Here is a 26,961-nt window from a genome sequence, read left to right as displayed (position 1 = left end):
TTGTATGCTGTAACCAATGGATCTGCTATTTCTGCTGCCACTTTCTTTAATACCATAAGATGTAGGTATCATGCCCAGGGTACTTGCTTGTCTTCAATCACAATAATTTGCTCAGTACTTTTTCTTAATGAGGATGATAGTTCTAAGTTCCTCCCTTTCGATTAACCTCTGCATTGGAATGGTACTCGTTTCCTTCATTGTAAAAACTGAGGCAAAATATTGATTTAGTGTTGCAACCATTTCTGTTTTCCCCATTATTAACTCCCCAGTTTCATCTTTCAAGGGACCATTCACATTAGTTACTCTCATGCCTGGTGTTGGCAACCCTCGAGGTGGCTGGGTAAGGGATGGAGTTGGAGGTGCGAGGGAGTCCAGAGAGAAATTGGAGGTGGTTCACTTCACCCTTGCTGAGCAAAAGAAGATTGTTCATTTTCTTCCGACACTGTTGTCCCATCCTCTTTTGCACTGAGCTGGCACTCACAAGGGCAGCCTCGGCATCCTAGGCGGAGGTGGTGACCTTGCTGGAAGATCTTCTCCTGGCGCGAGAATAGAGTGCATCCTACTTCTGCTGCAGACAATTCGGCAATCTGGCCAGGGCTTCTTTCAAAAAGCGAAGTGCAGACTTCATGACTGCCATCCCGGAATAGATCCAGAGCAAGTGCTGTGGAGTCATTTATGTGGAGCTCCCCAGTGATTGCAGCAATTAAGTTGTGATGGGGTGGGCAAATCAGAGGGAGCACCTGTAATTGTCAAAGGCATGAAAATTTTTACTAATGAGGCATAAGATTCAGTCAGAAAACATATCGGCAGCGTTGGCAGAAATCATTCACTTTTTTGCTCCAGAACTGGCATTCTGCCGAATTCTAGCAAGATTCCGCCCCCAGTGTTTTCCGGGATTTTGCCTGAGTGACAGTGAAGGAACACTGCCTCTGAAGAGACTGTAGCAGTACATGTTGAAGAAGCCCAAGACATAGCCTATGCCAACTTCTGGATTTAACTGCATTTAACTATGCATTTTTTGTCCAAAAGAGAAAATACTGGGAAATCTCAGCAGGTCTGGCAGCATCTGTAAGGAGAGAAAAGAGCTGATGTTTAGACCCAGATGACCCTTTGTCAAAAGCCAAAAGGCATAAAGCAGTGAAAGTGGAAAGGGGGGAATAGACATACGGAAATCCTATTGGAGAGAAAAGCAGTACTTCCTCTTCAGGATAGGCATTCCTGGAAGAGAAGTGGCAGTGAGTTAAACACTGGAAAAAGCTAATTACTGCGGATGTTGGAATGCTGCAGATGCTGGCATTTTTAGTGCTGTAACTGTCAGTTTTATGCTCTAATGACGCCAAGCACTGACAGTTTTGTCTTCATTACATCTGCAACTTCAGGGTCATTTTGTGATTTTGTGTCCCAGTGTTGTGAAATTACACTGTGCATTTATTCCTGAGTATCATTGCTAGGGGCAACTGAGCCAGCACAGAACTGCTTCTTCATTGAACCATGAATTTGCTCCAGCTTCATGGAAATTCAAAATCAAAGTTAAAGTGTCATTTGCCTACTCTGTGCTAGGATTTTCATTCTATTCCATTGAGGATAACCATGAAAAATCTGGCTTAGCATGTCTCTCTCTCTCTTGCAGTTTCCAGGAGAGAATTGTGCGTCTATTTATGGTATGATAAATAGTCTAAAATTAGTCATTTCTTTCAGCCATTGTTGAATTAAAGCTAGCACTTATCAAAAGACTTTTTTCAATTCTGTAGGGTCTCTCTGAGAAAGCAAGATTAGCAGGTGTTTAAGCAAAGAAATAAGTTTGATATAGAATGCAAATTACTGACACTGATAATCGTCATTACCAAAGTGACATTTTTAAAATCCATACTTGTGTACAGAGTATAATAACTATTATTACAAATGAAATATACAGGAATACAGATTTGGAAGAACAAACATGTTGCATCTGTAAAGTACTAGAACATAGAACATAGAACGCTACAGCACAAACAGGCCCTTCGGCCCACTAGTTGCGCCAATCACTTCTCTACCTACTAAGCCATAGACCAATCTATAACCCCCAATCCCATTAGATCCCATATACTCATCCAGAAGTCTTTTAAAAGACCCCAGCGAGTTCGCCTCCACCACCACCGATGGCAGCTGATTCCATTCACTCACCACCCTCTGAGTGAAAAACTTACCCCTAACATCTCCTCTGTACTTGCTTCCCTGCACCTTAAATCTGTGTCCTCTCATAGCGACCATTTCAGCCCTGGGAAATAGCCTCTGAGAATCCACCCTATCTATTCCTCTCAACATCTTATAAACCTCTATCAGGTCGCCTGTCAACCTTCGTCTCTCCAGGGAGAAGAGTCCCAGCTCCCTCAACCTATCTTCATAAGGCATGCCTCCCAATCCAGGCAACATCCTTGTAAATCTCCTCTGCACCGTTTCAATAACTTCCACGTCCTTCCTATAGTGAGGTGACCAGAACTGAGCACAGTACTCCAAGTGGGGTCTGACAAGAGTCTTATAAAGTTGCAGCATTACCTCCCGACTGCTAAACTCAATTGCTCGATTAATGAAGGCCAGTACGCCATACGCCTTCTTGACCACATCCTCCACCTGCGAGGCCGATTTAAGAGTCCTATGGACCCGGACCCCAAGATCCCTCTGCTCTTCAACACAGCTAAGACTCCTACCCTTGATATTGTATTCCTTCAACCCATTGGTCCTGCCAAAATGGACCACTACACATTTATCTGCATTGAAGTCCATCTGCCACTTCTCCGCCCAGTCTTGCATCCTATCTATGTCTCGCTGCAACTTCTGACATCCCTCCAGACTATCCACAACACCACCAACCTTCGTATCATCTGCGAACTTACTAACCCATCCCTCCACTTCCTCATCCAGGTCATTTATGAAAATGACAAACAGCAAGGGTCCTAGAACAGATCCCTGGGGCACTCCACTGGTGACTGACCTCCATGCAGAAAAAGACCCATCCACAACCACTCTCTGCCTTCTTCAGGCAAGCCAGGTCTGGATCCACAAGGCCAAAGCCCCCTGGATCCCATGCCCTCTCACCTTCTCAAGAAGTCTTGCATGGGGGAACTTTATCAAACGCCTTGCTGAAGTCCATGTAAACCACGTCTACTGCTCTTCCTTCATCAATGTGCTCAGTCACATTCTCAAAGAACTCAACTAGGCTCATAAGGCACGATCTGCCCTTGACAAAACCATGTTGACTATTTCTGATCATTCTAAACTTCTCCAAATGCTCATAAATCTTGTCCCTCAGAAGCCTCTCCATCAACTTACCAACCACTGAGGTCAGACTCACCGGTCAGTAATTTCCCGGGCTATCCCTGTTCCCTTTCTTGAAAATAGGAACCACATCCGCAATCCTCCAATCCTCCGGAACCTCTCCCGTCTCCATCGACGACGCAAAGATCATCACCAGGGGCTCTGCAATCACTTCCCTCATCTCCCACATTAACCTGGGGTACATCCCATCCGGTCCCGGTGACTTGTCTATCTTGATAGAGTTTAAAAGTTCTAACACATCCTCTTCCTTAACATCCACATACTCAATCTTTTCAGACTGCCGCAAACCTGTAGTACAACCTCCCAGATCACTTTCCACTGTGAATACCAAGGCAAAGAACTCATTAAGCACCTCTGACATTTCTTCTGGTTCCACACAGACTTTTCCCCCTTCACCTTTTATAGGTCCTATCCCTTCTCTTCTCATCCTTTTACTTTTCACATATTTGTAGAAGGTCTTGGGATTCTCCTTAATCTTACCCGCCAAGGCCTTCTCATGTCCCCTTCTGGCTCTCCTAATTTCCTTTTTAAGTTCCTTTCTACAAGCCTTATACTCCTCTAGATCCTTAACACCTCCTAGCTCTCTGAACCTTTTATACACCTTTCTTCCTGACTAGGTTCACCACAATCTTCGTGCACCAAAGTTCCCGCGCCCTACCAAAACTTCCTTGTCTCATCGGAACGTTATCGTGCAGAGCTCCAGTCAAACATTCCTTGAATATCCGCCACCTTCCTTCTGTACTTCTCCCCAAGAACGCCTCCTTCCAGTTTATTCGTCCAATTATCTGCCTAATGTCTTCATATTTCCCCTTAGTCCAGACAAACACCTTCCTAGCCTGCCTGATCCTATCTCTTTCCAATGCTATCATGAAGGAGATAGAATTATGATCTCCATCCCCAAGATGCTCTCCTATCGAGAGATCCGACACCTGTCCTGGTTCCTTAGCCAGCACCACGTCAAGTACAGCCTCTCCTCTCGTAGGCTTATCCACGTACTGTGTCAGGAAACCCTCCTGAACGCACCTAACAAACTCCTCCCCATCCAAACCCCTTACCCTTGGGATATTCCAGTCGATGTTTGGGAAATTAAAGTCTCCCATCACGACAACTCTGTTATTACTACATCTCTCTAGGATCTGTTTCCCTATCTGCACCTCAACTTCCCTGTCACTATTGGGTGGCCAATAGAAAACACCCAGCAAAGTTATCTACCCTTTGCTGTTCCTAACTTCCACCCACAATGACTCTGTAGGCAGTCCCTCCACAGCATCCTCCTTCTCTGCAGCCATGACACTGTCCCTGATCACCAGTGCCACTCCACCATCTCTTTTGCCCCCAACCCTGTCCTTCCTGAAGCATCTGAATCCTGGCACCTGAAGTACCCAGTCCTGTCCCTGAGATATCCAAGTCTCTGTAATGGCCACCACATCACATTCCTGGTACTGGTAATGATTCACTGCCAACATAATTCCAATAGCAATCAAGATGTCCATCTCACTTTTTGCCCATCAGAATTTCTAGCATAAACTACTCGGATATAGTGGTCAGGTGCCTGTTAGTCTAGTTGGAGTGCTATTTATGTGGGGCTGAAACAGAAATTCACCACAGAAGTTGGTGGAGATGAATAAAAATTAGCCCCTTCTCAGGAGAACCTGTTTCGTTCCAGTACCTGAAGCAGAATTTTGTTGTCTCCCACTGGTGGGTTTGAAAGTGAGGTAGCTCATCAAATCCAGCATTTAATCTGCCTGCCCCCTCCTGGTCATCCCAATTCTTTCCTCCATCTCATGAAGGTGATGGAGGTGTTGGGTGGCCCACCTTCTCCTTGAGTCTATTGAGGTCCTTTTTTGGCCAGTTAATGGCCACTTAATTGCTTCATTCATCATCCCCCCTCACCCAACTATTTTAATAGCAAAAGAGAGGTCAACACCAGGTGGGTAACTTGGCACCTTGTACCTGGGAGCACTTGGACCTGGCAGTGACTACAGAACTACTGGTCAGATTAATTGGCTGGAAGGTCTCTAAGATGGGGCTTCCTGTCTGGGGACTGAAATCCAGTCCTTAGCCAGTTAATGCTCCACAAAATATGAAATGACTGCAAAACAGTCGGTAACAATAGAAATGTGTTCTGTGACAACACTGGCTGGTAGAGCAGGAAATCCCGCCATGTGAAGAATTTTGCAGCTACATCCGTAAGGAAGTAGCTAAACTGTATTTAGTGAGTGCAATTAGATGCTGTATGATCTTCCAAGGGTGTGTGAAACACCAGTGGCTCAAGAGGTAAGACTAGCATTCTAGCATGTGATATTGTCTTGGTTCACAATTCTCTCTGACTGTTTCACTATGGAAATGTTTTATACTTTGCTGATTATTGTGGTCTCCCTGCACAATCCATGCCGATTTGTGGAAGCATGTATAGTTAAGAAGAATTTAAATTATAGAATGGGCAGTTGTTTTGCACAGATCTCAAATGATGTCTTACAAACCTCACATCTGTATCTCACAATTTCAAAACACGTCCAACTATTTAATCATGACAGCCGCGTCAACAAAGTATATTGCATCACACTCACTAAACAAATAACCCTCTGTCTTACAGGGTAAGATCCCTTAAAAAAAGAGGTAGTAGGTACGAACTAGCAAGGGCAGCTGTTCTTACTCCCATGGAAAAAGACAGTTCAGTCTGTCATTGGAGTGGCCATTTCTGACATATAATACAATATGTAAAGTTTATTTTTGATTGCTTTTATGTTTGGATGGTAGCCAAGTGAATATTGTGATGGTGAGTGATAGTTGGAATGTAATTGTGGGACTGTTGTGGAATGAGGAATTGGGGTTGTGTTTATGGTACCGTAGCCGAATGAGTTTTCCATGGATAGCTCAGGCAGAAAGAGGTTTTGGTTGCCCCCTGCTTTCCTCTTTCTCATGCTTCTGATCCTCAACTTCTTGCCAGATAACTGGTGAAGAGAGCTTTCTGCAGCATACTGGAGACCACCACAAATCTGCACATTCTCTTTGCCAAATCCAAGGCTGTTCCAGAGCAGTACAAGGAGCAGAAGTATGTTTAATCACTCCAAAGGTCTGCTTGATCATGTTTTGTATGACAGCATAGCGTTCATTGTATGTTGCCCTCCTGTGTATCAGTTGCACATCTGACTCATGAGTCACATTGCCAGAGGATATTAAAGAACAAAGAACAAAGAACAACCCAGCACGGGAAATAGGCCCTTCAGCCCAACGAGCCCGCGCCGCCGCATCGCCCTACACCTATTCTACCCTGCATGTCTACGAATGGGACCCTACCCTATTCTTGTCATGCAATAGCTATACTTTGCTTTATTGTGCAGTTTCAAACGCAAATGGTACAATGGCCTGCCACTAATTCAAGACTTTATGCCAGGATGCTGGAAATCAATCTGTATGATTCTCTGCTGTACATGGATGGAGTTGAATCCCTTTCATAATGAAGTGTCTGTCATTTCACTTTTATTGACAGCTTCAAGCAGTTAAGACCCTTTAGTGTGACTCTATCAATTCCAATGTGATATGTGCATTGAATGCCATTCTGGGAAGGGCATTAGCAAAGTTAAGTCCAGCTTTTCACTCTTGGGTTAGGTGCACTGACTTCTAATTCAGCCCCTCCTACCTGGATGAAAATTCAACACCTGGGCAGCCATTTTTAAAGGTTGGGTTGGTGGAGCTTGGAATGCGCCTACCTCTGCATGCCTGATCTGGGAGTGAAAATCGGGACCCAACTTTGCTAATGCCCTTCCCATTAAGGCCTCCAATGCATACATTGCAGACACCAATTTGTACGTGCAAAGCCACTCATAGCACCCAATACATGGGGTGCTGTGGAGTCTATATATTTTCAACTTCCCGGTATTTAACAACCATTCACAACTGTTGTAAGATAACTATTTTATTTGCTGGTACTGGACTCTGTATTCAGCTCGGGACTGTACGTATTGGATTTTTTGAATTTTGGACCCTACAGCATTTGCTTACAATACTTAAAATAAAGTATGAAAAATAAAGAATAAAAGGGTTTATTTAAATTGCTACCCAGTATGTCCGCTTCGAATGTAGCTCATTTTCAGGTACTTCTGAATTTTGGGACACCAGATTAAGGACCATTAACTGTATTCTGTTTTAGGTTGATGTTCAAACGGATTTGAACATTGATCCCAGACAGCATTTCTCTGATTCATCATTCCTAAGGCCATTAGAGAGATTGAAGCAGTGGGTTTTATTGGTAATTGCACAACATCAAAAATAAAATATGTAGGATGCTGTAAATCTGAAACAAAATCAGAAAAATGTGGAAAATACTCAATAGATCTGGAACCATCAGTGTAAGGAGAGAAACTGAGTTAACCTTTCAGGACTTTGATCATAACTGGAAAGAATTAGTGATTCAACAGTTTATTGACACATATGGAACCAAGGGAAAAATGTGTGTTGGGTTAGATGGTGGGGGAGGAAAGATCCAAAGGGGAAAGTCTGTGATAATATGGAAAACAGAAACGATAACATTTAAAAAGAGAAACTGGTACAAGGCAAGAGGGATTTTAGAGGGGCAATAAAGAAACAAAGGATAGTTCCAGGGGACATCAATGGCATGAACAGAACCATTACCTGCTGTTTGAGAGACCCGAGTGCTGGCTCGATCCTGGAATAAATCTCAATGAAATTCTGATAAATGCAATTGAATGTTACTTTATTATTTTTCAAATGTATAATTTATTAATAAAGGTAAAGTTTATTTATTAGTCACAAATAAGGCTTACATTAATACTGCAATGAAGTTACAGTGAAATTCACCGAGTCACCACAGTCCGGCACCTGTTCTGGTCAATGCACCTAACCAGCATGTCTTTTAGAATGTGGGAGGAAACCCACACAAACACAGGGAGAACGTGCAAACTCCACACAGACAGTGACCCAAGCCGGGAATCAAACCCAGGTCCCTAGCACTGTGAAGCAGAAGTGCTAACCACTGTGCTAACATGCCAATGTCTGCAAAACTCTAAGGTTGATTAAATTTTCACCTTCCTGTTTAAAAAAGGTATTAAAAGTTTACTACGCCTTCCATATGGGAAGTTTTTATTTATTTGTAATTTAGTATTAAGGTCAGCATGGTAGCACAGTGGTTAGCACTGCTAACTCACAGAGCCAGGAACCAGGGTTCAGTTCTGGCCTTGTGTGACTGTAAGTGTGGAGTTTGCACTTTCTCCCTGTGTCTCCATGGGTTTCCTCCAGGTGTTCCTGTTTTTTTCCACAGTCCAAAGATATGTAGGTTAGGTGGATTGGCCATGCTAAATTGCCCCTTTGTGTCAGGGGACCTAGAGAGTAAACAATGGGGCTATGGGGATGGGGCCGGAGTGGGATCGTTGTTGGTGAAGGCTCAATGGGCTGAATGGCTGCCTTCTGTGCTATATGGAGTCTATTCTATGATTATATTTCCAGACATTTCTAAGTGTACATTTCACATGTTGAAACATTAACATATAGTTTACAATGATCACACATCATTATCTTTATTTTGTTCAAAGTAAGGCATTCTTAAATCAGTCATTTTACAAGCTGTTTTTCTCTTTTCTTCCTCTACCGCAAAGTATGCCATCTGGATGGTCCTCTGGGTCACATGGAACGTGTTTGTTATCTGCTTCTACTTGGAGGTTGGAGGCCTTGCAAAGGTAATTTGCCACCTGATGTTCCAAAGCTGTTCACCCTTTAATAACACAAGCTATGAAATCTGACTTGAGTTCTTTAAAAGGTTCTTTGTACTGAGGTTGTCACATCATTCTGGATAGGTTGACATGACTGTGGCTATATCTGTTCTGTGCAAACTTTATTGTGACAAACAGATGCAAAACATAGTGAGTTCATTCATGTATAGAATCCGCAGAAAAACTGATATTTTTTCAGTGGCAATTGCATTGACATTTAATGTAACTTGATAATGATAGGAATTCTAAATATTTCTCGGCAATGAAGAAGTTAGAAATATAGGTACTTTTTCTCCTCAAGGGAGAGCAACTGCTTAAGTTGTTTTAAATAATGTTGTTATATTTATACATTAATAATTACTATCTCTAGAGAATAAATGCCATAACGGTTTGTGAATTTTGGCTGATGAAATAACAGCATTAAAATGATATAGTGCAGTGCAACTATTTCGCTTAGCTAAAATGAGATGAGTACTAATAGACTAGGATCTGAATCTTGTGCTCATTGGGTGCACATGAGCCGCAGGCTCAGATGTGCGTATGATATGCGTTTTTGGCCACGATTGGACCCTGACCGCAATTTCACAATGTCTGGCCAATTAACTGGCACAAACATGAAAAATACTATGAGAAAGGTTTAATACTGACAGGTAGGAAGGGAGGGTGGGCGCAAGGTGAAGTGAAAGCAAAGGTAGGCATTTCCAGCAAGCTCCCTGACCCGATGACAGGAGAGTTGCAATACTGTAAATGAAATGAGCTCAAAGAAATTCTGTAAACTCTGTCTACACTACAACTTCAAGCACCTGACAGCAGACCACATAGGACCTCGGCGCTCAACACCATCTTTTATTTTTATCACCTTAAACATTTTATCCTGCCCTGGAATGTGTTTGTTGCAAACTGGGAAAGCCACCTGGCCGATTGACCTGTCCGCTAATCATAACAATGGACGGGCCATGTAAAATCACCACCAATTCTCTCCTTAATGGTCTAATTGCCTGCTTTATTGTTGACGAACATGTTTCTGACTCCTGCACATGCACATCGACCGTAATTTTGCATACAAGTGCATTAATATCAGGGCTTGAGCCCATAGTCGTTCTGCACAATTTCACTGACTTCTGGGTTGGGGATGTGCCCGCCAATCAATGAGAAATTCCAGCCTAGATCTTAAAACATGAATTAAAGAACTAGAAAGTCAAGGATTTAAAATAAAGCCGTAGCTCATTAATCTACAGTTGTGTTCAATGCTGAATTGTCATGTGAGGCTGGCTGCCACTCTCATGATCATGGCTGGGACTTGCCAGCCATTCACACCAGTGGGATGTTTCAGTCCCACTGACGGCATACCACCGCCATGAGTTTCACGGCAGTGAGGGATTCAATCAGTGGGAGATGCCATTAACAACAGCGATACCAGAAGATCCAACCACCAGTCAATAATGGGCCGCCTCCCACTGCCACGAAGCACACGGCAGGTTGTGCAGTAAATCCTACCCAACGTATTTTGGTCAAAGCAGTCATTGCTAGATATCTGTATGAAATGAAGCATTTTATTTTGGGAGGCAAAAAAGCTGTTAGTTCATCCTGCTCCTAGAATACATCCTTAGGAATACTAACAACACATCATATCGAAGTCCTGGGCATAATTTAATGGTTGCATCAGGAGACCAGTACTCTGCATATGAAACCAGTGTTATCCCCACTGTGGCCATTTTTGGGACATCCAATGGGATTTGGATCCAATTGCACACTTACTCTCTCATACCAAATGTGGGAAACTTTCCCCTCAGGAAATCTTGCTGCTGTTTGGATGCCCTGCTTCTGGGACCTGTCGGGCTATCAGAGGCTGAGGCAGCTCGCTAGTAGCAGCAGTGCCAATGGGAGCAGTTGTCCCTGTCAATATTGTATTGCATTCTGCAACAGGGATCAATGATGAAGCCCAAGGGAAAATGTGAGTGGAGTGAGTTTGTCGGGGCCAGACAGGGAGGCTTTGGCAATGGGTGAGGGAGGGGTGGTCAATTTGAGAGTCAGAAGGGTGTCTTATTCTATTAGTGCTCCATCAGACATGGAGTGCATGAGAAGGAGTGACTCCCCTACCAGGCCTCAGATACCCATCGGGTATTCTTGACAGAAAGCTTGATTGATGTGGTCCCTGTCCACCACCAGTTAAATACTTGCGGCAGCAAAATTAATCCCTTAAGGGCCCAAATTCGTTGAGCCTTCCTGCCTGGATTTCATTGGAACAAAACAGGAAAGTGGCTGGATCACCACCCTGCACCTTCCCGCCTGCTCACATGGCATCCCCACCCTTACCACATCTGAACCTGCCTCTGGGGGATGTTCCCCTAACCTTAAAACTATTCTTCCTTAACTTACGACAATGCTTTATTGCTGTGAGATAATAATGAACCAACATAGTTAATGTGTCTATATTAAAATAATATACCATACCATTCCCCAACTGAACCTATATCTGCCAGCAATCTGTTTCTTAGCTTAGGTTTTTTACACCTGCACTTATCTTCCTATGATCCACAAACTTGCTGATTACATGCAAGTATAGTCCCATAGGAATCAATGTTAAAGTGTTTGTTCTTCACTGTCTTTATTACCAATCTTGGTGAGGACATTGGGGAACTGTCAGCAGGTCTAATACAGATAGGAAATACACAGTAAATAGCAGAACCCTTAAAGAATATTGATAGGCAAAGGGATCTGGGTGTACAGGTACACAGGTCACTGAAAGTGGCAGTGCAGGTGGAGAAGGCAGTCAAGAAGGCCTATGGTATGGTTGCCTTCATCGACCAGGGTATTGAGTTTAAAAATTGGCAAGTCATATTGCAGCTTTATAGAACCTTAGTTAGGCCTCACTTGGAATATAGTGTTCAATTCTGGTCACCACACTACCAGAAGGATGTGGAGGCTTTGGAGAGGATGCAGAAAAGATTTACCAGGATGTTCCCTGATATGGAGAGCAATAGCTATAAGGAGAGGTTGGAGAAACTTGGTTTGTTCTCACTGGAGCAACGGAGGTTGAGGGAAGACCTGACAGAAGTCTACAAGATTATGAGAGGCAAAGATAGAGTGGATAGTCAGAAGCTTTTTCCCAGGGTGGAAGAGTCAATTACCAGGGGGCATAGGTTTAAGGTGCAAGGGGCAAGGTTTAAAGGAGATGTACGAGGCAGATTTTTTTTACACAGAGAGTAGTGGGTGCCTGGAACACGTTGCCAGGGGAGGTAGTGGAAGTGGATACGGTCGTAACTTTTAAGGGGGGACTTGACAAGTACATCAGTAGGATGGGAATAGAGGGATATGATCCCCAAAAGGATAGGGAATTTTAGTTAAGCCGGGCAGCATGGTCGGTGCAGGCTTGGAGGGCCTGTGTTCCTGTGCTGTAATTTTCTTTGTTCTTTGTTGTTCTTTGTGGATATAAGTGGATTTTTTTTATATTTAGGAAATCCATTGATATAACTTCACATCACTTGTGAGCACTTACAATTTAAATACTTCAAAGTTTGCTGAGATGTTCCCTTAAAGATATATCACAATAAAGGATGTTCACTTCTATTTATTGTTAGCAGCAGGCCGAGTCATTTTGTTGCCCACGCTTCCTTTTCCATTTCATCGTTGATCTACAGAAGCCAAATGAGTGTCCTGCTACAGCTCACTGGTTCTGGAAAAGTGGCAAACCACAGGCGGCTCCCATAGTGAGTCAGTTGACATTCAGAAGAAGTTGGTGAAATAATCTCTGGGAAGCATGAAAGGGTTGGTTTTAGACCACTCATTGTTACTGATGAACAGACCATTCATGGCCTCAGCTCTGCTCATTTGAACCTTGAAATTGGAATGGGGTAATGTGTATGTCACAGCAATTTGATTTGTGAAGTTTAATGAGGTTCTTGCTTGTTTTAGGTGGTCCTCTGGACAACATCTATAAGGGCCCTGGGCAAAATATTGGTGTGTGGGCGTGGAGCAGGGAGGGGTTGGCAAAAGCAGCACTCCACTTTAAGGACTACTGTTTTTCATTCTTGGCAGTGAACTGAGAATTGCAACATTCCTTGGCCAGTCAAGAAAGATACTGACCCCTAAAATAACAGCAAAATTCTTTTCTTCAAGTTTTTATTCCAATTCAATCCAATCAAATCCAATTCAAAGTCTCAACAAGTTGAGACATTCCCGATCCAAGCTGACAAGACAGGGCTCTCACCTCCTGTCTTGGGCTTGATCTACATGATCCAAGCTGATTGGAGCAGGCATAGCTCCTCCTCCAAGGCTTGATCTCATTTGCACCTTAGCCAAAAGGCCAAGATGCCGCTATAAAAAATTGCTTCAAAAGAAGCTAAAATGTAATCTAACTACTTCAACCAATACAGCATGTCGATACTACACTTGATCTTAGCCAAAAGGCCGAGGAACCGTAAAATAAGAGCAAAATACTCCAAATGCTGGAAATCTGCAATAAAAACAGGAAGTGCTAGAACTACCCAACCCGGCATGCTGCCAAATCTGACAAGCTCTTGATCCCACCTTGGGAACTGGGCTGTTGCATCTTTCTCAGGGATGAATAGCAGAGGCAGAAAATCTAAGGCTGAAAGAAAATTTGATGGCTGTTCATTGAATAAGGAGCCATTTTGCAGACATGACCAAAGATTACAATGTTTAAGAAATGTGCAGACATAAATTAATTTAAATAGTAATAAACAAGATAGGCAATTAATTTTAATAGTGTTCTGTTGTACTATTATAAACTGAACTTTGTAGCATGCATAGCAATTGACATTGATTTTAGATATAAAACAAATGTTAAAACCCTAATTTCTAAATAAAATGATATTAGCATTAATTTTTATGAAGCTGGTGTCTGAATGTATTAAACCAGTTTATTTAATTATTTTCCTTGTATGTCATTATTAAAGGGCAAAATTTGAGAACTTCCATCAGAATCTTTTCCATTTCTATATTTATGTAATCAGCCTTCTAAAAGAAACGTGGAGCAGTCATTCTCAGAGAAAAGCACTGATGTATTTTTCTAAGATTATGAAGGTTTTTAGTGCACAAACCATTATCCTAACTCCAGGACATAATGTTGTAGCATATTTGCTTTGAGCTAAGATTACTGTGTGATTTTCATTCTTGCTAAGGAATTTTAATGACTCAACCAACACCAAAGCATGAATTTCTGGCAAAAACTTTGCAGTAATTATTTTTATATTATAGCCCATACATCATATTCTGGAGTTTTAGATTGTGCAAAAAACCTTTCCATTAAATATACAAAAGAGCATGAGGACTGGTGCAACCAATCAAAGGGATGTGCAATGCTGTCTTCTGTTTCCTCTTAGGACGTTTGCTCATTAAGTATTAACTGTGCTCAAATGAGCTGACTTTACCTGACTGTTCAGTTTATTAATATATTTAACTGGCACTCATGACTGTAGCACACGATTGACAAGGATCACCACGTGGAACTTGGAGCACCTGAAGGCATTAAAAGACTTTTAATTGTCCTAAAAACATCAAGTTTTTTAAAAATGTGAATATTTAGTCTTTTTTCAAGATTTGGCAGTTTGGAGACAAAAAAATGAATAGAAAGAATGGCTTGGTCGTACGACAAAAAGAGATTGCCTTATGTTTTAGACCTGCTTCATTCAAATGCCCAATCCACTATTTAGCATCTGAAGCAATGTTCAAGTAACCAAACCATTCCATAGCAAAGGGTGCTAATTTCTGTTTTACTTTGAATGCTCCCAGTATGATTTATAAATTATGAAATATCAATGAGGTTTCATGGAATCAGAGTAGAAACATCAATGTTCATCATCATGAATGGTTTAGTAGAACCAATACTGACCAAGTTGGCCAAGTCTCAATAGACCTAGTTTCTTGACTTGGCCTGTATTAGGTGGTGAAGGAACTAACACAAGGAAGTAATCTGGCTGCCATTGTCCTCACCAACCTATTTGTTGTGGAAGTCTGTTCACAGTGGCATAGTGACCATTCTTCAGTTTATGTGAAATGTCTTGACTCGACCGTGAGTTCTTCCCCTATTGTGTCCTGTGGTTTTAGATCAGGGAATTCCCCATAGAAATTCCACCCATATGTCTTTTGACTTTTAGAGTCAGAGAATTGGAGCAAGAGTGTCTTAACATATCCCCAATTCACATTTTGGTCTAGAGAACTCCATTTGAGACATTTTGAAGAATAGTGTCATCTTGCTTCTTAAAATGGAAAGTAGTTTCTCATGAAACTAAATATTTTAAATGTGAAAAGTGTGGTTGTAGACTCTTTATTTACAACTTTAATTGGTTCATTTAGTTTCAATAAGCTGTTAAACTTGATACTTCATTGTATTTTGTCAACAGAATTATTTTCAAACAATAGGTCTGAATTTTACGCTCCTCCGCCATTAGGTTTCCAGGCACAGTAAGGCATGAAATTGCAGAGGTGGGATTCCCACCATCTTCCCACTTGCCCTGACCACACATCATTTTATGGGTTGGGAAGCTTGGATGGGAAGCTGGCTGTTGAGGCCTGAGTGGACAGTTAATGGCCATAGGATGTGGAAGCTATTGAAAGGGTGCAGAGGAGATTTACAAGGATGTTGTCTGGATTGGGTGGCATGCGTTATGAGGATAGGTTGAGGGAGCTGGGTCTTTTCTCCCTGGAGAGACAAAGGATGAGAGGCGACCTGATAGAGGTTTATAAGATGTTGAGAGGTATAGATAGGGTGAACTCTCAGAGGCTATTTCCCAGGGTTGAAATGGTCGCTACGAGAGGACACAGGTTTAAGGTGCTGGGGAGTAGGTACAGAGGAGATGTCAGGGGTAAGTTTTTCACTCGGAGGATGATGAGTGAGTGGAATCGGCTGCTGTCGGTGGTGGTGGAGGCGAACTCGTTGGGGTCTTTTAAGAGACTTCTGGATGAGTACATGGGATTTAATGGGATTGAGGGTTATAGATAGGCCTGGTAGGTAGGGATATGATCGGCGCAATTTGTGGGCCGAAGGGCATGTTTGTGCTGTAGTGTTCTGTGTTCTATGTTCTATTTAAGGGCCATTTCCACCCAGCCTCAATTTGTAGGTTGGTGGGGATATTCAACCTCCATGGAACAAGTCCTGAAAGCATCAAAGTTAGATCTCAGGCAGGAAATGAGTGGAGGATGGGTCCTCCATCAGAAGACTCTTTCTAATTACAGCTTCCCACCTCTGCCGTTTCATGCCTTCCAGTGCCTGGAAACCTGCCTGTGGGGAAGCATAAAGTTCAGACCTACTTTAGAAAATAATTCCGTTGACAAAATACAATGAAGTATTTCTCGCTTAAGGTCCAATGATCTCCGGACGTCCCTCGAATTCTCAGTCTCTCCCTGAGAAGCCAGTCGTTCCCCCAGTGAACCCCCAGGCATATCCTCCCCTCCTTACATAAGGGCCCCTTCTGGATCTAGCACTCATCTTCGCACAGATTGGCGTAATTCCACTTCTGTCCACTGCAGTGCTGTGGCTTTGATTCGATTTGATTCAATTCGATTTGATTTAATTTATTATTGTTACATGTATTGGTATAAAGTGAAAAGTATTGTTTCTTGCACACTATACAGACAAAGCATACCATTCATAGAGTACTTAGGGGAGAAGGAAACTTCTCCTGGTGCAGAATGTCGTGTTACAGTCATAGCTAAGATGTAAAGAAAGATCAACTTGAATGGACTTTTGAATGGACTTAAGTCCATTCAAAAGTCTAATGACAGCAAGGTAGAAGCTGTTCTTGAGTCATTTGGTATGTGACCTCAGACTTTTGTATCGTTTTCCCAATGGAAGAAGATGGAAAGGTGTATGCTCGGGAGTACGTAGACAGGGACATGTCCTGCACTACGCTTCCTGACATCAATGACTTTCAGGGCTGCAGGGATTGGCGATATGCTGGCTAACCTGATCACCCAGCATCTCTCTAAGAACGTAAGAACTAGGAGCAGGAGTAAAAGAAAGGACGGTCTGAGAAAGCTCGTGTTTTAGCTGCCTCTGTGGAACAGGCTACACAGAATTTCCTGGAGAAGGGTGACAAAATTCTCGAGCCTGCTCCACCATTCAATAAGTTCATGGCTGATCTTTTCGTGGACTCAGCTCCGCCCGCTCACCGTAACCCTTAATTCCTTTACTGTTCAAATATTTATCTATCTTTGCCTTAAAAAAAATCAATGAGGTAGCCTCAACTGCTTCACTGGGCAGGGAATTCCACAGATTCACAACTTCGTGTCAAGAAGTTCCTCCTCAGCTCAGTCCTAAATCTGCTTCCCCTTATTTTGAGGCCATGTCCCCTGGTTCTAGTTTCATCCACCAATGGAAAGAACTTCTCTGCTTCTATCTTATCTATTCCCTTAATAATCTTATATGTTTCTATAAGATCTCCCCTCATTCTTTTGAATTCTAATGAGTATAGCCCCAGTCTGCTCAGTCTCTCCTCATGAGCCAACCCTGTTAACTCCAGAACCAACCTAGTGAATCTCCTCTGCACCCCCTCCTTTCTCAAGTAAGGAGACCAAAACTGTATACAGTATTCCAGGTGTCGCCTCACCAGCACCTTATACAGCTGCAACATAACTTCGCTGTTTTTAAACTCCATCCCTCTAGCAATGAAGAACAAGGTGGGACTTCCTCCCAAGTGAGGGGCAGAAGTCCAGCCTGCAGCTAATCATACCCATTGGAGCCTAAACTGGCAAAAGGGCAGTCGGAGTAATGTTTCCCCCAATGACCCTTCAGATGATGAGAGGCGGGCCACGTCATCTAAAAAGTTCAGGCCATGAACTTACAATAATCTAAACTAGCAGCAAATTTTTCGCATACAAGACAATATTCTTCACTATCACATTTGCCCCATCTCAGATCATGTGCAGCCTGGAAATGAGCAACTGACTACTGAGGGTGTAATAAATTCACTATTTAAAATTTAAAAGAAGTATATTAGTCTCAGGAGCACTAAGAGTGTTTCAGTGTAAATGAACTAAAACCTTGGAACCAAGTCTTGATGAGGGCTCACATTCAAATATATGCTTATTTCTTCCCTCTCATAAATGCCGAACAATCCTGCCATTCATTTCAATATTTTCAGTTTTAAAAATCTTAAAATACCAGACTATGAATTAATGTTATCAATAAAAAATTAACAAAGGATATTGGACAATGCCCTTAAAAATAGGAACTGCATTTGTGTGCAGACAGCTGCCGATGATTTGCATCCCCAGCCACCTACTGCCTTTGGCCATGCAAATATCCCAGCAGGACTCCAGGAAGAGGCAACCCACCATCAACTGAGCTGAGCATCAGAAAAAACAGAACAAGCAAGTCTAACCGCATGATCAGAGTCTTAAAAACAACCGGAGGCAGTGAAGTGCATCTTGCCTTGAGTCTTTGGCCTGCCCCCAGAACACAAGACAGCCATGTGGGCTTGGGAGCAGGAGCATGCATCAGACATCTTTGATCACTGCCCAGCTGAGATGCCCAATAATCGTAGCTAGATGGAAATTGAGTCTGGAAGCCGTGAGCAATCCATCCCATCTTACTGAAACACTGAACCTGCAACAGCTACAAGTACCAAGTCCATTTGCACAGAGAGAGTCCCAGAAAATCCTGTGGTAATGCAGATATTGCAGGGACTTGATGTAACAGGTCTCTGCCCTTGTCAGTGCCTAGTTAAAAACCGATTTCCCAGACACAGATCAGCGAAAAATACATCCTGACATATTTGTATGATATTCATGTGTCAGCTATTTATGTTAAAGGAGTTAATACTGCTATCAAAATAGCAGAAAAAGGCTTGTCTCAGAAATGGTACATCTTTGACTTTATGATGTATTCTGCAAAAAAAGAAGGAATGTCTGGTCATTGTGAGATTAACTTTGAGATACATTTTCGAAAAGGAAGTTGTCATAATGTAGTAAATCAAATATGAACTTTGCTGAAATTATTAAAATTGATTATATCATCATTATTCTTGCTCAAAACAAATACGTTTCCATCACCTCACTGCAAAGATCAATTAAATTACCCATGCAAAGGTATCAATTTAATGATACATACAGTTGTATGCCATGTGCATTACTATTTTTAGCCATCTTTATCGTATCTTTTTGTTTGTGATGACAGACAATTTGACACATTTGAGATTTAAGATAGTGTACATCAGGAAGTTTTCAGGGTGTTTAACTGCCTGGATAAATAATGTCTAGGGCAGAGCTGTCAACTGATATACCCTGCTCATTCTGATAGTAAAATATGATTAGCTTGAACGAAAGCCTCGGGGGCCAAAAAAGAAACAGCATATCAGTGCAATACCCCCTCAGCTGTCTTTAGGTTTCTTCATGCCTCAGTGGCTGAGACAGCCGTCAGAATACAGATCTACAGCTGGAATCTTGAAATTAAGTGCAGTGGGATTTAAATTTTAATAAAAATAGACTGCATGAAGAGGGAGACCATTTGTTTTTAAAAGAAAATGTCACACAAAGTATGTTGTGTGCTTTATTTAAATAAGCCTGTGTTATCATTGCTGTAAATGTTATTCATCATGTAGTGAAATCTGACCAGGTTAAAACTTACATTGCTACAAAATTAATGGTTTGTGCCCAAAACTGAAAAGAATATTAAACAACTCCACAACACATTATTAAGCATTCAGTTTCACTAATAACTATGAATAATTTGAATTGATAAGCCTCTTTTTAATGTTGTCTTTATTGTCAGCTTCAGGGCACAAAACAGAATTGAAGTAAAATAATAGGTGCCAAAATACTATTGGGTGGAGTTGATCCAAAATTTGTCAAAGTCTCAGATTCAGTCTGAAAACGGGCATGCTGTTCTTCAGCTGCATTGTTGAGATTTCTCTCCAGAGATTGTCCACACATAGGCATCAGGGCATACCCCTCTTTCCCTCCTCCCTCCCACCCCCCCACCACACCCCATCACTACCACCACATAGGCATTGGGACACTCCCCCCTCACATACTTCAGGGCAACCACCCCTCCCACCCCAGAAGCATTCGGGCATGCAGCCTGCCATTCCACATTAGGGAAATCACTTCAAAGGGCTCCCCAGTGGGGCCCCCCGGCAGTGTCACTTTAGCCAGGTTGGCACTGCCCAGGCATGTCCCTCATCACTCAGGAGCTACACTTATCTGTGCACCCATGGCATGATGATCATGACTGGTTTTTTTGAAAACAAATCATGATTCCTATTGATGTGGTATCTCAGTGACTCGTTAGGAAGATACATTCAGGGCAGAAGTAGTGATGTCAAGCTCTATAATGATATTCTAATGCAAGCAAACCAGGGTCATGCCCTCCCTGGGCGTGAATCTGATCACATCATCGGAGGGGGTGGGAAGATCTGAAACTAGAATCTCAGCAGCACAAATCCCATTTTTGGCCTCTCACACGATTTAGCAACCATTACAGGATTTGCACTCACAGCTTGCATGGCCGCTAAATCGCGGCTCTTAATTTGCTGACTATCTGAGGACTATCTGAGATAGAGAGAGAGAGAAAAAGCGGATCAGGTTATTCCACTGAACAAAGGCCAGAGTATTGGCAGGCGAGAGTGAAGGAAATCATCATACTTGCCACATTCAGTAATGACATTAGGAGGAGTGGTTGGCACAATTACAGCTCTCATGAGATCTGTCATGTTTCACCAATGTTAACAAAACCTACATGAAGCAGAAGTACAATAATTTGCCACGGTTGTTGTGTTACCGGATGTATTTTGAAAGGGCAGTGTGCTGATAGCAGTTAATGACTATCATAGCAATATTTGTCTTTTTTTGAAAAGGATAAACTTTATTTTGATAAAAGAAGGATCTTTTTCCTTCACAGACTGTCTGCCCATCACTCCATAATGCTAAACCTATAAAAATCTTTGGCTAAACCAGAGTTATAATTAAGATCAGATGCAACACAGCACCTATACTTAATGGATCTTTGCCTAAACGTGCAACATTATTCAAGGAGCTAAGTTTGTTCATTTGTGCATTACACCCTCGAGTCCAACACGAGTCTGAACCAAGTTCTCCATGGCTTGAAGAGAGATTAATAGAATCCCCTTCAATCGGCCAAAAAAATTTTGTGGAACCCCTCCCCAATGGATTTCTTTCTAGTTTGTTTTCCGAACTGTCATTCTTAGATGAATGAGAAAATGATGCTGTTTTTTCAGTGACACCATCTTCCAACCACCTCCTATCACCCAACAAGTTCCTCCCATTTCTCCCATACTCACTGCTTCCTAATTCCGGTTCCTGCTGTCACTTTCTACCCTCCCCCGTTACTCCTGATCCCATCATTGTTCTTGTTAGATATTCTTCTGAACTCTTTAATGTTACATAAGAACATAAGAACATAAGAAATAGGAGCAGGAGTAGGCCATCTGGCCCTTCGAGCCTGCCCCGCCATTCAATAAGATCATGGCTGATCTGTCGTGGCTCAGTTCCACTTTCCCGCCCTCTCCCCATAACCCTTAATCCCCTCTCTTATCAAAAACCCATCAACCCGCTTCTTAAAAATATTTAGCGAGGCAGCCTCCACCACTTCAACGGGCAGAGAACTCCAGAGATTCACCACCCTTTGAGTGAAGAAGTTCCTCCTCAACTCCGTTCTAAACTGCCCCCCCCCCCCTTATCTTGAGGCTGTGCCCTCTAGTCCTGCTGTCCTTTCTGAGCGGGAAGAATCTCTCTACCTCTACCCTATCCAACCCTTTCATCATCTTATACATCTCAATAAGGTCCCCCTTCATCCTTCTAAACTCCAACGAGTATAAGCCCAGTCTATTCAGCCTCTCTTCATAGTTCAACCCCCTCAACTCTGGTATCAGCCTAGTGAACCTCCTCTGCACTCCCTCCAAGGCCAAAATATCCTTGTGCAAGTGCGGCGACCAAAACCATCAAATAGCCCTCATTATTTTTCCGCTGCTGACTTACAGGATCCACTTGCCTCCCCTGAATGTTACTGTGCTCCATCACAATATCATGACTCAAACCCTGAGGACCAAGTGCCTGAAGTGATTATTATGCCCTGTACATTATACTTTGCACAACATTCACTGCTCAGGGAGACTTCCTTACCCAAGACCAGGATCAAGACATGTGTGCCATGCTGAGTCCTCTAACATGGCCTGAGCAGCCCCAATTCAGCTCCTCAATATGTCCCTGACAATGTGGCCTCAGCTCCAAGTCAGTGTCTTTAATATGCTTCTAACAGTATGGCTTCAGTCCAAGGATAGTCTCTTCCATGGATAGTCTTATAACGCTTGCCTCAGGTCAGTCTTTCATTAATTCACTCTGTTCCTTGACCATGTCTTACATCTCACCCCCTCCTGAGTCCTGCTTCCATCTCTACCTTCCCCTCTCATGCCGCATCTCCCACTTCTGTCTCTGTTACCCCCCTTCCCACTCATGTTTCAGCATTCCCCCTCCCCCACATTCCCCCAGCCTTGTCTCTGTCTTCCCCACCCCCACCTTCACAAAGTTAGGAGAACAAAATTCCACCCTTGGAAAACTGACATTTTCAAACGTGCCCCTGAATGCCATGTTTCCTGCCCTGGCAGGAGTGAAATATTCCACATTTATACAAATGTTACATTTGGTTTTGTAACAAAACAGAAGATGTTAATTACACACAAATGATCAATCAAAATCCTAGCACACAACAGGTTCCTCACATTCTCCCCCATACTCACTGTCTCCTAATTCCTGTTCCTGCTCTCACTATCTACCCTCCCCCTGATACTCTTGATCCCATCATTGTTCTTGTTAATATTTCTCTGAACCCTTTGATGTTGATGTCCTCATGCTATTTGTTGACCTGACCCCTTCCTTTCTCTAGGTCATAACCCATTAGACCATCAAATAACTCTCATGACTTTTCAGCTGCTGACTTACAGGATCCATGTGCCTTCACTGAATGTTACTGTGTTCTCTGCCTCACAATACCATGACTCAAATCCTGAGGACCAAGTGCCTAAGTTGACTGACCGTACCCTTTACATTATACTGTGCACAACATTCACCGCTCAGAGAAACTTCCCCACCTAAGACCAGGACAAGACAATTAACACAGAAAAATCTCATGTCATAAATCCAATTCTATTATATTATGTTTAAGTCTATCAGTTTAATGGAACTATTATTTTGCAAAGATTTTACATTAAAAGCTAATTAAACTGCAGTCTAGTTTTTTTTAAATGTTGCTTCAAATTTCTAGCATCTACAGTAATTTTTTAAAATAAAACATTCTGTATGTTAATCAGACATGTTATTAGATACAGATGTGTTATTACATCTTAATCTGCCATTAGAACTGTAGCAAGCATTTCTAGGTTATGTTTTATCTCATTCTGGGAAGGATTTATTCACATAGCACTGTTCAAGCAATGCTCTGCAGTACACATTGATTCCCTAAGGCAGGTAGGACACTGGGCTGCTATTTGCTCAGCTTGCATGGCATTCTTCAATTATATCAAAGGAGTAGATATGGAGCATATGGACTGTGATTTAATTCATTCTCAAAATGAAAACTTTGATAAAGTTCAACAGCTTCAATAAAATGACAAAAGAGAAACACAATGCTGCATAATTAGACTCCTGCACATGGGGTCATCTACTGCTGTGAATGCAGAACAATTAAATCCACTCCTTTACCAACAATCTGTTCATTTCATAATGTTTGAAGTACCTGGACTCAGACCTAGGAAAATGTCACCTATGATTCTTAATTTATTAAAAACTCTTCTACATTTAATAATATTGGATTAAGAGATAAAGTGTTACAAGTAAGTGGATGTAGTTCTGAAAATGAATATATAATTACGTGTACTCCCTTTGGTATCTGGGACATTTGAGTTTCATGATTGTCACTGTCTTATCAAATGAATGATCAAATGGTAAATGCATTACCTCAGAAATGTGAAGTATTAAAGAGAGCAATCAGGATAATTCCAGAATCAAATTTAGCATGTGGGTGAGAAAGCTCACATTTCAGAAAAGGTGTTAACGGGTGTCTGTTATTTTACAAATGAGCACTTTATAAGAAGTGAGACATTCAAAGAAGTTCTTCAGTACTCTTTTAGTGAATGAAACTTTATTATTAAAGGGCATTTCTGAGAAGCATTTCTATTCATAGCAACTTACTGTCTACACAATCCTCCTCAATACAGCAATAGTGCAGTCTACACTCCATTCTCTTCTGCATAAAGTGACAGCCAATCCACATTCTTTGCTGGAAGCTGAAGGGAAATGAAAATTATTGAGCTGCTCCTTGAACTATATCCCATTTGTTCTTGAGACCCATGGTGACAGCGTTCCATTGCTACTTTGTAGAAGAAACTTCTTTTATTTTCACACTGATACTTTATCAGAATTCTGCACGTTGTATGTCATTTGAGAACTACTGATCGAAAATGCATTTAACATTCAGACTGGTGGTTGCGCAAGGTGGGCGCAAACAAATTTTTCTCTGAGGTTTAAACAATGAACTAATATTGGTCAATGATATGGACTTTCACAAGTTATGTTGTCTTGTTCAATTTTCCAGCCAATCATTTAATTGAAAATTGGGTAGGCTCCTTTGTAATCCGACTTACTTGATTTTCCACCATTAATTGTGCCCAGGAAAACAAATAAAAACCCACAGATGACAACAGGAAAACCTGTCCAATTGTTTATTAATCATGTTAAGTAAGTTACAACATTACACCAATAAACAGTTAGAACTCCTGCAGTAATTAAGAAGTGTATGGATTGTGACTGATATCAATAAATGTTGAAAATATTGATGGTTGAATGATTTAAGATAACGGGTGCAATTCTCTCCTGTTTTGAGATTAAGTGCAGTGGCAGGTGGCTCTGGCGGTGCCTGTCCCACCAATCAGAAAGGTGGAATTCTGCACCAATTAAGCACTTGGAACCTCAGTAATTATGCAATTCCTCTTCGACTCTCCTGGTGGAGCAGCAGCTGATTAGTCTGCCCATCTTCAGCTGTTGTTTGAGATTAGGTGGCACGGTGGTACAGCGGTTGGCACTGCTGCCTCACAGCACCAGGGACGGGGGTTCGATTCTCAGCTTGGATCATTGTCTGTGCAGAGTCTGCACGTTCTCCCCATGTCTGCATGGGTTCTCTCCAGGTGCTCCAGTTTCCTCTGACAGTTTGAAAGATGTGCTGGTTAGGTGCACTGGCCATGCTAAATCCTCTCTCAGCATACCTGTACCAGCACCGGAGTGTGAAAACTAGGGGATTTTCACAATAACTTCATTACAGTGTTAATGAAAGCCTACTTGTGACACTAATAAATAAATCAGACTGAACTGGTTTCAAAGATTCCAGCACCAAATTAAAACACCAATCTGCACATTGAAATCACTCTCTCCAGCCCGCCTGTGTTCACCTGTGCAGGATGTCAGCAACTCAGAGAAAAAGGGCGAGCAGCCTCATGGAGAAGGTAGCACCAACTTTCAGCACTAGGGTCTTCAAAGCCCTTATTTGGAGAGTGCAGACTCCACTGTCATATCCTGTACCCCAGGGATGGCTCAAGAAAACGCACAACCTCACCTCGATGGTTCACTCCACAGTAATGTAGCTGAGAACTCACATTAGGGTTGTAAGGAAACACATTTCTGAGGATTTGAAAGGAGGTTGGAAGGTCTGCCTTTCTTGCACTAGAGGGAGAATTGCCAGGAAAACCCTTGCCATGAAAGACCGTTCTGGGGTTAAAAGTTATCTAGCCGGGAAAGGAAAAGAATGAAAGTCAACCCTCAGGAGCTAAGAATCAGTTTAGAATGGGTCTTTGGAAAATCAAATGGCTACTTAAGGGACAGCGTCTGCATATCTGTGAAGTGGGTTTCCCAGTTGTATGAAAAATTAAAGGGCAAGTTCTGTGTTTCAAAGTTACCTACAACAATTGTGTTGTGAGTATTTTTCGTATGTTTGTTACTGTAGAAATCTTGAAACATGAAATCGTGTTGTGTCATCCTGTCAACTATCAACAGGAAGTTGAATTTCTTTTTAAAGCTTACCAGGCTCTATGGAGATTGTAACACCTAAGCAGAGCTTTGTATATGTTCAGCATAATTTCCTTTATTTTGTATTCAGTGTCTCTATTTATGAAGTCCAAAACCCATCTGCTTTGCTAAGTATTCCCTCAATATATCCTGCCAACTTCCAGATTCTGTGCATTTGGAACAGGGACCCTCTATCCCTGCTCATTTTTTAGAACTGTGCCATTGTCTATATCACCTGTCATCTCACACTTCTCTGACTTAAATTCCATTAGGTGCTGGTCTGCCAATTTTGCTAGCCTATCTATACACAATTGCAGTTGATTTGGATTCAAGTTTGTTATCATCAACAAGTTTTGAAATTTTAGTCTGTATTCCAATACCCAAGTCATATGCATATATCAAAAAAAAAACAATGATCCTAGCACTAACCTTCAGGAAACATCATAGTCAACTATCATTCAGTCTGTAAAAAAATCATTTACCATACCTTGTGTTCTATCGATGAGTCAATTTTTTATCCAAGCTGACACTGACCTTCTTTTCCACGAGCATCAATTTTGCAGAAAGCACAGCAGCCAATTTGAGAACAGCAAGTTCTCAGAAACAGCAAAGTGATAATGGCCAGACAATCTGCTTTTGTGATTTTGTATTGATTCAGAGATAAATGTTAGCCAGGACATCAGGGATAAATAACTCAATTAACCTTTGAGATAGAGCCATGGGATTTTCTTTTGTCCACTTGAAAATGAGGCCTCGCTGTAACATTTGTTCCAAAAGACAGCACACTTCCAGTGCAGCTCTGTACCGCAGGGGAGTGTCAGTCTTGAATTTTGTGAGAAGTCTAGAGTGAGAATTGAAGCCACAATCTTCTGATTCTGAAGAATGC

General features: G+C 42.0%; 1 protein-coding gene across 1 annotated transcript in view; it reads left to right on the top strand.

Moving 5' to 3' along the window:
- Positions 1-26,961, top strand: part of nkain2 (sodium/potassium transporting ATPase interacting 2) — a 428,338-nt gene that overhangs the window by 193,590 nt on the left and 207,787 nt on the right. Inside the window, exon 3 of the mRNA XM_080193313.1 lies at positions 8,931-9,011. Within this exon, the coding sequence (XP_080049439.1) occupies positions 8,931-9,011 (81 nt within the window). The remainder of the gene's footprint in view (positions 1-8,930; positions 9,012-26,961) is intronic.

The sequence above is a fragment of the Carcharhinus amblyrhynchos genome, chromosome 7 (assembly GCF_965287045.1).
Source record: "Carcharhinus amblyrhynchos chromosome 7, sCarAmb.v2.hapA, whole genome shotgun sequence".
NCBI classification, from domain to species: domain Eukaryota; kingdom Metazoa; phylum Chordata; class Chondrichthyes; order Carcharhiniformes; family Carcharhinidae; genus Carcharhinus; species Carcharhinus amblyrhynchos.
The sequence above is the reverse complement of the archived record's forward strand: the minus strand, read 5'-3'. Positions and strand labels throughout refer to the sequence as shown.